The sequence below is a fragment of the Arachis stenosperma genome, chromosome 2 (genome assembly GCF_014773155.1).
Source record: "Arachis stenosperma cultivar V10309 chromosome 2, arast.V10309.gnm1.PFL2, whole genome shotgun sequence".
NCBI lineage: Eukaryota > Viridiplantae > Streptophyta > Magnoliopsida > Fabales > Fabaceae > Arachis > Arachis stenosperma.
In genome coordinates this window covers 116,672,912-116,684,287 of record NC_080378.1, presented here as the reverse complement: position 1 = coordinate 116,684,287, position 11,376 = coordinate 116,672,912, and the positions used below count along the sequence as shown (strand labels likewise).

Below are 11,376 nucleotides of genomic sequence, written 5' to 3'. Positions count from 1 at the left end.
CCATGCTGTAATTTAATTTATAATCAAAAGTGTCATATTTGATATTTCTATAGTCTAATACTAAATCAACAAATATTTGTGTAAATACCAACCTTTTTATTCTTTGTATATAATCAAGGACCATTCACCTTGGTTTTCTCATAGTTGGTGGAAGATGATCCCGATAATCTGTTAAGCATCATACTTATCAGTTCACTACATTTGGAATAAAAGATAAAAATTATTAACTGTAATATAAACAAACAAAAATGAAAGATAAAAATTAAAAAGTAGTTTTATGTTGAAATTATTTATTTTAAAGGTAGCAGATGCATGCAATGTAATAAAACCCTAACTTGTCTGCTAACAAAATACAAGTGGATTCACACCTCATATTGTCTGGTAACAAAAACAGAAGGGTGAATAATTTTTTATTGGTATAGAGAAGCTTGAATGGTAGGTGGGTTAGTAAATAAATACTAGTGGATATTGTTAAACATTTTCCACCTAATGATTCGTTGTAGAGTTCATTTAAAAAAGGGAATGATGAAGACCAAAGAAACCAAAAGCATCTCACAGCTTTGGAGAAGGACAATAGAAGCTTCACATGGACTTTGTCATGAAGACCAAAGGGATAAAAAAAATGAAGTCAACATACATTATTATTGGTTAATTATAATAATCTCCACATGCACCACATTACAATAATACTTCTCTGACCTGCTACCACTTCCATACTGTGTTTGTGAGAGAATTCTGAGTTTGGAGTGCAAACAGAAACCACTTCCCTTTCTTACTTTCTTGATCTTGTGAGCATGGCTGCATCACTTGTTGGAGGAGCTTTCCTCTCTTCTTTTCTCAGTGTTCTTTTCGACAGGCTGTCTGATCCTGAGATCATCAACATGATGCGAGGAAAGAAGGTTGACCAAAAGCTGCTTCAAAGGCTGAAGACCATTCTGAATGTGGTTGAAGCTGTGCTGAATGATGCTGAGAAGAAACAGATCACTGACCCTGCTGTCAAGAGGTGGCTCGAAGATCTCCAAGATGCTGTCTATGATGCTGATGACTTGTTGGATGAAGTCGCCACCAAAGCTGCCACTCAAAAGGATCCACCAGGTAACTTCCTGTCTCGCTTTCTCAATTTGCAAGATAGGGAGATGGTTACTAGGATTGAAGAAATCATTGCTAGACTAGAAGATATTGCAAAACACAAAGATATCCTTCATCTAGAAAAGATTGCAGCCAAGAACATGTCTGGGAGGATTCCATCAACCTCACTGGTTAAAAAATCTGATATATTTGTTGGAAGGGACAAAGAAAGGGATGCCATAGTGAATTTGCTTTTAGATGATGCTTACAATGGTGAACTGTCCGTGATTCCCATCGTGGGCATGGGTGGAATAGGAAAAACTACTTTGGCTAAATTGGTTTATAATGATGACAAAGTGCAGCAGAAGTTTAATGTGAAGGCATGGGTTTGTGTTGGTGAGGAGGAATTTGATGTTCTTAAGGTCACAAAGGCTGTGATAGAGAAAACTTGCAGTCCTTGTTACTCAAATGATTTAGATACAGCTCAAAATCATTTGAAGAATGGGCTAGCGGGGAAGAACTTCTTGGTTGTTCTGGATGATGTATGGAGCAGTAATCGTGAGCGTTGGGAAAATTTTCTAACTCCTTTTGAATGTGGAAGTCAGGTCTGCAAGATTCTTGTAACAACACGTCTTGATACAGTTGCTTCTGTGGTGAAAACTAGACTTAATGAAGCTCACAATATGAGTTTGTTGGATGAAGAACAATGCTGGTCAGTGTTTGCAAATCGAGCATGGGATCCTGCAGAATCCCGAGATCATTCAGCTTTAGAAGAAATTGGTAGAAAAATTGTTAAAAAATGTAAAGGATTACCTTTGGCAGCTCAAACAGTTGGAGGGTTATTGAGAGGGAAAGATAATGAAAAGGATTGGAATGATGTTTTGAATAGTGAATTCTGGGAACTCTCTGAGGAGGATAGTGGGATTCTTCCTGCATTGAGAATCAGTTATTACCACCTCCCATCCTATTTAAAACGCTGCTTTGTTTATTGTTGTTTGTATCCGAAGGACTTTGAATTTGATAGAGATGAATTGACATTATTGTGGATGGCAGAAGGTCTTTTGTTACAACCAAAGAGTGGAAACACTTTAGAAGAAATTGGTTATGAATATTTTGATGATTTGGTTTCGAGATCATTTTTTCAACATTCTAACACTTATGTGAATTCATTTGTGATGCACGATCTCATGCATGATTTAGCAAAGTTCTATGGTGGAAAGTTCTTTTCTAGTATCCTTGAACTCAAGAATGCAGCAAAGCATGATACCAAAACTCGCCACTTGTCATGTGCTCGCCGCAGGAATGATGATGATTTGCTTATGAAGATCACGGAAGCATGCGATAGGTTAAAACATGCTAGGACATTGTTGCAAATTTATAATGAATATGGTGTATTCTCAGTGGGAGATAGAGTAGCCGTTTCTTGTGACTTACTAGAACGATTAAAGTGTTTACGAGTTTTGTCATTTAATTTTTTTTCAGATGATGAAAACTTGATGCATGGTTCTATTGCCAAATTGATCCATTTGCGTTATTTGGATCTTTCATACACATCCATCGTGACTTTGCCCGAGTCTTTAAGTTGCTTGTACAATTTACAAACCTTGAAGTTGAGAAACTGTAGAAAACTTAAAAAGCTTCCTAGCAAGATGCAAAATCTTGTGAATTTGCGTCATCTTGATGTTTTTGAAACTGGTTTGGAAGAGATGCCAAAAAAGATGAGCGAATTAAAAGATTTGCAAATTTTAAGTTGCTATATTGCGGGCAAACATGAAGAGAATGGGATTGGAGAATTGGGAGAGCTAGCAAATCTTCATGGATCATTATGGATTCAGAAATTAGAGAATGTTAAGAATAGTGGTGAAGCATCGAGTGCAAGAATGGATGAAAAAATACACCTGAATGCTTTAGATTTGAGTTGGACATCATTTGAAGAAAGTGAGGTTCGTGATTCCCAAACTGAAAAAGATATACTTGAGAAATTACGTCCTCACAAAGACTTGAAGGAGCTATCCATCGGGGGTTACAGAGGTACCATGTTTCCGGATTGGGTAGGGCAGTCTTCGTACCACAACATGACTTCGTTGGAGCTGAGTGGATGCAGGAATTGTTGGGTGCTTCCTTCACTTGGACAGTTACCCGGTCTAACGAGATTGCTGATTTCAGGTTGTGATAAGCTGAAGATGATTGGTGGGTCATTCTACAAGGGTGATGGAACTCATCAGCATCAGGAGACACCCTTCCGGTCCCTTAGATCTCTGGACTTTCGTCATATGCGTTGCTTGGAGGAATGGGAGTCATATGAATGTGATGATGATGATGATGCACCATTTCCGAAACTTGAGACGCTTATTATAGAGAACTGCCCTAAGTTAAGAGGAGATTTGCCCACTTTCCTTCCGTCTTTGAAAGAACTTGTTATATCAGGATGTGAGGAGCTTGGTTGTTATCTGCCAAGAGCTCCCATTCTACTCAGAATAAACATATTTGGCAAACAGAAAGCAAGAATGCGGGACCTACCACTTTCACTGCAACATCTAAGTATCCAAGGAAAGCAGCTTGTGGATTTTCTGTTTGAGGCCCTGACCCACACCCAACCAACCTCTCTCAGATATTTAAGAATCTCAAAGTGCTCGTCAGCCGTATCATTTCCAGGGGATTCTTTGCCCCCTTCATTGAAACAGTTGCGGATCAATAACTGCAAGAATGTAGAATTTCCAATGCAACAGCAACAACATGAGTCACTAATGAGTCTTGAAATAGACAACAGCTGTGATTCACTTACATCCTTCCCATTGTCAGCGTTCCCAAATCTCAAGTCCCTCATAATTGCAAGACGAGAAAATTTGACATCTCTAGAGGAGCTGTCACAATCACAGTCCCTTCGAGAATTACGGGTTGAAGAATGCCCTAAGCTGGAGAACATAATAAGGCTGCCTGCCTGTTTAAGGGAACTCGACATCAGCAAATGTCCGTTGTTGGGTGAAGGCATAGAGAGGAAGGACCCTCACATTTGGCCATCCATTTCCCACATCCCCGGTATTTATGTTGATGGGAAACAGATTCACAATGACTCAACATCTTAAAACAGGTAAAGCATTGTTTTTTGTCATCTATATTTCATTCTAAACCTTACAAATCCTCATTCTATGAGCCTTATTTTTCACTGCTCATTATGTCATTTGGGAAAAAGATTAGTGCATGCTTTCTCATAATGACAACCCCCAGGTTCCAACACATTCATTTAATTCTATGTTATAATAATGCAAAACAGGGCATCACTGTAAAACCTCTTTCAACATATTACTCCCAAAAGGCAAAAAAAAATAGCAATGGACTAACCACTATCTATTCATTATGATTGACATTCTGTGTTTTTAAATTTTTATTATTAGTTACAAAATGACATGAAATTTCCAACTAGCAGTTCAACATTCAGGTTTCTTAGCATTTCATAGTTTTCATTAATGTCCTCAACTATGGCTACTACTCATTTATGTATAACTACCACCATCTATGTTTTGGCTGATGAAGAGAGTCCATTTACAAATGAAGGGGTGTTTTTTTTAGTGTATTTTATTTTTCAATTAGATTATTTTACTGTATAGCTATGTAGCATATTTCCTTTCCAATAAGTGAGCATCTTAAATTGCATGAAGAACCAAGATAATATAATTTTAGCGAACGATATAATAAATTTATCTTCAAATGCATGCATTTTATGGTGCTATGTAGTTACTGATAAAGATTTGGCTTGAATTATCATGTGGTCAGGTCAAAGAATACCAAGCAATGCATCATTACAAGATGTGTCAAGGGTGAAATACTTGTATGCATGTATAGGTGCCACACTTGATACCTTCAGCTATGAAATTTTTGTTGATACTTGAGACACATAGTATATACTTCTTGCGTTTCCTAATTTTCTCTTTCATAATATAAACTAGAATGTGACCCGCGCAATGCGCAGGACGGTAAATTAATAATAATATATAATAAATATTAAAAATTATTATGTTTTGTAGAATTAAATGAAATATGTATAAACTAAAAATAAATTTAAATGGTATTTTATTTAAAAGAAATGGTAGTACAAAGTATTTGGATGTTGGAATTGATTTTTGTATTTGGTTTAATTGATGGAATTGGTCTTTTTATGTGTCACTCGTCCTCCTTTTTTTTATTGGTTGTTGTTAGAGTTGTTGCTTTCTTCTTTCTGTCATAGGTTGTTATGAAGGCATGTTCCTTATGAATTGGTGAGTTGTGTGCACTTTCTTTTGTGTTGTTTGCTCCCTCTTTGCATGTATGGTCTTCTTCCGAAAATGTGTCTTGAATTTGTATCGTTTTTTTTCTCCTCAACCTCTTGATAGGTATATGATCTTCGTCTGATGATATTGGTGTTGGCGAAGTTGGTTCCTATAATCAATGAATAATATAAATTAGAAATAAATGAATTAATTTTTGAGAGACTTATTAGTTATGAAATATCCATAAGTCAGCTATGTGAATTCTTCAATTTCTGGATTGATATAGATTTTTGTACTTGAAGTTGTGCTAACCTAATAATCACCTAAAATATTATAATATAATAGGTTATATAAAATAAGATTGTGTTGTATTGTGTCAATTAATGTATTATATAAAATATAATTCTTTGAACTAAAAAAAACAATAAATTAAATTTTTTTGAAAAAGATCATACCTTTATATTCACTAACCAATGTTGATGTGAGTGCAACAATTTTTTGGCCCTTGATTTGTGTTGTAATTTTTTTATTTATCTGATTTGAGAGATTTCTCCACAACATAACTTTCAACACGATGTTCCTAAAATTAATAATATTTTGTTAATAACTATATATCTAAATGAAAAATGAATTGGTTGTATATTTTTTTACTCTTTGAGTATCAATTCCATTCTTCGTATTTTTGTGGGTTTTCCTTTAACATCTACTTGTTCTTCTTCTCCTATTGCATGCAGTTTTTCAATGACATCTACAATAAAAAGAACAAAAATGTGTTGATTTTTTTTAATAAATTATTTTTAATAAGAATAATTGAAATAATATAAAATAAAATTACCTGTTAAAATTTGTCTTTGACCCACTCTGTATAATGTCTCAAGTGATGCAAATTCAAAATAGTGTTGGAGAATGTTTAAAACTGGATCTTTGATTTCTTTCACAATAGTTGTTATTAAAAAATTTGTTTTCATAGTACCTTTAATTGCTCTATACAAATCATTTGCATCTTCTATTTTCAAATTTTTGATAGTATAGACTTTTTCTTCTTCTAACAAATGTTTGAATTTGTTTATCATATTTTTCTTCACAATTACATGAAGAGGTGTACCCTCCAGTGTTAGTAAATCATTGTTAACAATTAGTTAAAAAAATGATTACGTTTATTTTTTTAAATTATTAGAAAAGGAACAATGATTATCAAATTGAGAGAAGTTTAACTTTAACGATATTAAAATACAATTATATATAAAGTATTATAAAATAATATTAAAAGTATAAAAAACAAAAATAATTAAAGTATTTTTTTAAATTCAATTTAAAAACAGAATAAATTTATTTATTTTGTACCTTTTCATCTAATATAATCATTTCTAAGAAAAGAGGCTCCTCTTTATTTTTGGGTGTTAATGTTTTCCATAGACGAACCACGCGAACTTTGATAAACCAATTGTCCGTATGTTTGGTTATATTGTCCAATGAATGATGCTCCATTGAGTAAGTTTGAGATGTTGTATAGTTTGGAAAGAAATTTCTTATGGTAAATTTGATGTTATTTTAAAGAATAGTGATTAGAGACTTATATAAGTAGTTTAAATAGTATATAATTTAAATATTTGTAACGTAATTTATTATGATTAATAATATTATTATGACATTTATTATATGGATATTTATTACATTTAATGATTGAGTTTATAGAAATTAATAAATTAATTATTAGTGTTATAAAGTTATTATATTGTTTATAACGGTAAAATATAATAAATATAAGAATATAGATTTAATATCTTTATAGGTTACAAACTTAATTTCAAAATTTATAATTTAAAAAGACTTGGTTGAAGAATATTTGTATATTATATGAATTTAATCAAAAACTTCTAGATTTATATGGACTTAATAGAAAACTTTTAGGCTATTTGCAAATGTTTAAGTTTTAGGAAATTTTAGAATACTTCATCTACATGAATGAAATACACCCGATGCTTGGTGTAACTATATGATACTCTTTTTGTATTGTAGAGATCCAAAGTTGAGACCTATGTTCGCTGAAATAATGGCAGTAGTGAAGTAATATGCAATAATAATGATATAAATTTTTAATGAGTTAATTTACATAAATTAATAAATTAATTATTAGTATAATAAATTTATGGGATAAGTATTGTTTTGGTCCCTCACGTTGAGGGTCGGAATCGAATCCGTCCCCGATGTATATTTTGATTTAAAATCATCCTTAAAGTCGTATTTGAATTTAAAATCGTCCTTTTTAATAAAATTTTTTAATTTATTCCTAAACTACCCCTAAAATAAAAAAATTATAAAATAAAAAAACAAAGAAAACGGAGTGGGGGGGAGGGGTGACGGGGTGGGGGAAGGGGGTGGGGGAAAGGGGAGAGCGGGAAGGGGGAGGAGGAGGGGGAAGGCGGAGGGGGAGGGTTGACGGGGTTTAGGGTTAGGGGGTGGCGGGAAGGGGGAATGGGGAGGGGTGGGGGGAAGGCGGAGGGGGTGGGGGAAGGGGTGGGGAAGGGGAGGGGGAGGGGTGGGGGGAAGGGGAGAGCGGGAGGGGAAGGCGGAGGGGGGGGTTGAAGGGGAGGGGGGGGAGGGGGGGGGGAAGAGGGGAGGGGGAAGGCGGGGGGGGAGGGGTTGAAGGGGTGGGGGAAGGGGGTGGCGGGAAGGGGGAGGGGGAGGGGGAAGGGGGAGCGGGAGGGGGGGGTTGACGGGGTGGGGGAAGGGGGTGGCGGGAAGGGGGGGGGAGGGGGAGGGGGAAGGGGGAGGGGGAGGGGGTGGGGTGAAGGGGAACCGGGAAAGGGGGGAGGGGGATGGGGAGGGGAAAAGGGAAAAAGGAGGGGGTATTTTCGTCCAAAAAATTAAAAAGGACGATTTTAATACGAAAAAAAAACGTTAATGACGATTCTAAATCGAAAATTAGATCGGCGACGGGTTCGATTCCGACCCTCAACGTGAGGGACCAAAACAATACTTATCCCTAAATTTATTGTATTATTTATAACGGTAAGATATAATAAATATAGGAATATGATTTCAATGTTTTTATATGTTACAAATTTAATTTTAAAAATTTTAATTTAAAAAGACTTGATTAAACAATATTTGTATATTATATGGACTTAATTGAAAATTTTTAGACTAATATTAATAAAAAATATTAGTCCTTAACGTTTCTCTTTGAACAATTAATATATACTAACGTACCGAAAATGGCAAAAAGTTTATTAGCAGTAATTCAAAATTAATATTCTAATTACTTAATTAAATGACTTCATAAAATTTTGCAATTAGAATAGAAGCTAGTATATGAAATGCCATTGATATGGAATCAAGTACTGCAAGCATAAACGACTGGAAAAGAATAAGTTTATGAATAAAAAAGATAAAAGATAGGTTAAGTATATCTACTTTTAATTTTTTATATAAAATTACCTCAATGTTGTAATCCTTAGGAAAATACTTGGCACGAATTTTTTTTGTTGGACGAATTTTTTTAGTTGGTCTGGTTTCTGCAATTGATGCAATGCGGAGAGGTGCCAAGAAGAAGAGGGTTTCGAGAAGTATGAGAAGAGTAAAATTTGATTCGAGGAAAACACAATGGCTCATACCGGAAGAGCATGGAGGAAATAGGATCTTGGTACGGAGAGGTACCAAGAAGAAGAGGGTTTCGAGAAGCATGAGAAGAGTAAGGAGTTTTCAGGCGAGAAGCATGAGAAAAGTAATGAACTCTTTGGTTTTCAGAGGTTTTTTGGGGTAAATGTTAATTTGTGTTTTTGTTGTTTTTTATTCTGTTTTTTAGTTTTTTTAATTTGAAAATAGAAGTTGATTTGGCAAGATTTGAGTGGTTGAAATTTGGCAAGATTTGATTGGTTGTTTCTAAAATTTTGCCACATAAGCAATATTGCTGACATGGCGTTAGTAGAATAAGAGAAATAACTTAAAAATAATGTGGTGAATGCTTATGTATCTACTTTTATATATTAAGAATAGATTCATTAGAACTCTTAATCTCTTATATTCGTGTTCTTTTTTCATTTTCCTTTTATTTTTTATTTTTCTTAACAGGGCTCTAATATATGGGAAGCAAGATACTTATGTGATAGGAAAAGTTATGGGAAAATAAAATGATAATTGAGAAATCGAGTGTGTTGAGTTAAGAAATTAACTAAATTAATTAGTGATGACAAACATTATTTTTCGGCAAAATAAATAATTAGTGTTGAGTATTAATAATTATATGTTACTAATTATTTATTATATGTTGCAGGCCAAAACTTAGTTTAGTAGCCCAAATTGGTATGAAAATAATATAGCAAGGCTGGTGGGTCAATAAACAAGCAAAGCCCAAAAGAAACAAAGCCAAAGGAACCAACAAGCCAAGCTAATCAAACCCGATCCAAGCCCATATCCAAAAATCCAAGTTGATCCCACCAAGCTTCTCATACAAGATTGAAGTCTTCATTCCCTCTCACTTGCTTTTACCAAAGCAACGTTTTTCTCTCCTCTGTCTTAGTCAAATCACAAACTCAGAAAAGTGAGAAAGAGAAAGAGAAAGCTTCTTCCCTAAGGTGATCATCAAAGAAGCAAGAAAGAGAAAGTCCAAGCTTGAAACACAGAAGTCTAATCAGCAAATTTAAACCATATCAAGCTTAGGTTAAAGGTAACTCATTTCCTTTTACATGCAACACACTTTCTTCTCCTCATCTTCAACTCTCTGTATCTCCGTTTTGAGCTAGATGCAAAAGAAGATTTCTGTTCCTCTCTGCTGTAAATCCACGGTCTCAAACATGTCTTGGGGACCAAGTTGTTTTCAAGGGCTCAGATTAAGTTGACCATTAGAAGACTCTTGTGGTTGCTGCTTTATGGCTTTCGGTCAAGATGGAGAAGTCAGAAGCAAAGTTTCTACTCTGAGGTTTAATAAGAAAAAGTTTGTCTGCTGGTTGGTGAAGCTCAAGGCTCAAGGTATTGACCTTGGAAGAAGAACCTAGCAACATGCAAGGAGATAAAAGAAAACTTACTGCTCATTCAGAAGCAAGGAGAGGAAACCAGAGTGTGAGAACAGTGTTCTGTAAAGAAGTTACTCTACTTGGATAATGCTTTCTTTCAAAGAAGCATTCGTCCAATATTGAAGAACTGTATCTGAGGTTTGTGAATCTGGTTTTGCACATAGCAAAGAGGCTGCTGATGAAGTCAATCTCTTCATGTTTTACTGATTGTAATGTACTTTTCAATGTTTATCTTTCTGTAATTTCTTGTGAGAAAGCTTAAGAAAAAGCCATGAGTGGAAAAAGGATGAGAGAAACACTTGAGAGAAAAGCCTAGAGTTATTTTCTGATTTCTTTAGGTTGATTAAGTGTCTTGTATCTTGTACCTGTAAGGTATCCCTTTCTTAGTAGGGTTAGCACTAAGAGGAATAGTTAGGTATTAGCATAGCTAATGTTAAGTTAGGTTAGAACTTGAATGTGAAAGGATTGGGTCAATCTTGTGAAATTGGTGTATGTAATACTGTTAACTATAGTGAAAATTCTTTCACTGTTGTGGAGGAGACTGGATGTAGGTTGCTGGTGCGCGAAATTGTGAACAATACTTTTTCACAACTCTCATAATCCCCGGTCATGAACCCCAAAAACTTGGTGTTCAATACCATGGCATTACACAACTTCGCACAACTAACCAGCAAGTGCACTGGGTTGTCCAAGTAATAAACCTTACGCGAGTAAGGGTCGATCCCACGGAGATTGTTAGTATGAAGCAAGCTATGGTCATCTTGTAAATCTTAGTCAGGCAAACTCAAATGGATATGGTGATGAACGCATAAAACATAAAGATAAAGATAGAGATACTTATGTAATTCATTGGTAGGAACTTCAGATAAGCGCATGAAGATGCCTTCCCTTTCGTCTCTCTGCTTTCCTACTGTCTTCATCCAATCCTTCTTATTCCTTTCCATGGCAAGCTTATGTAGGGTTTCACCGTTGTCAGTGGCTACCTCCCATCCTCTCAGTGAAAACGTTGCCTATGCTCTGTCACAGCATGGATAATCATCTGTCGG

At 35.1% G+C, this 11,376-nt stretch overlaps 1 protein-coding gene across 1 annotated transcript; it reads left to right on the top strand.

The window, feature by feature from the left end:
* The first annotated feature begins 619 nt into the window (after positions 1-619).
* LOC130960317 (putative disease resistance RPP13-like protein 1) lies at positions 620-5,174 on the top strand. The gene is made up of 2 exons (XM_057885692.1): positions 620-4,159; positions 4,843-5,174. The coding sequence occupies exon 1, from the start codon at positions 795-797 to the stop codon at positions 4,152-4,154; it is 3,360 nt and encodes a 1,119-aa protein (XP_057741675.1). The 5' UTR covers positions 620-794; the 3' UTR covers positions 4,155-4,159; positions 4,843-5,174.
* The last annotated feature ends 6,202 nt before the right edge of the window (positions 5,175-11,376 follow it).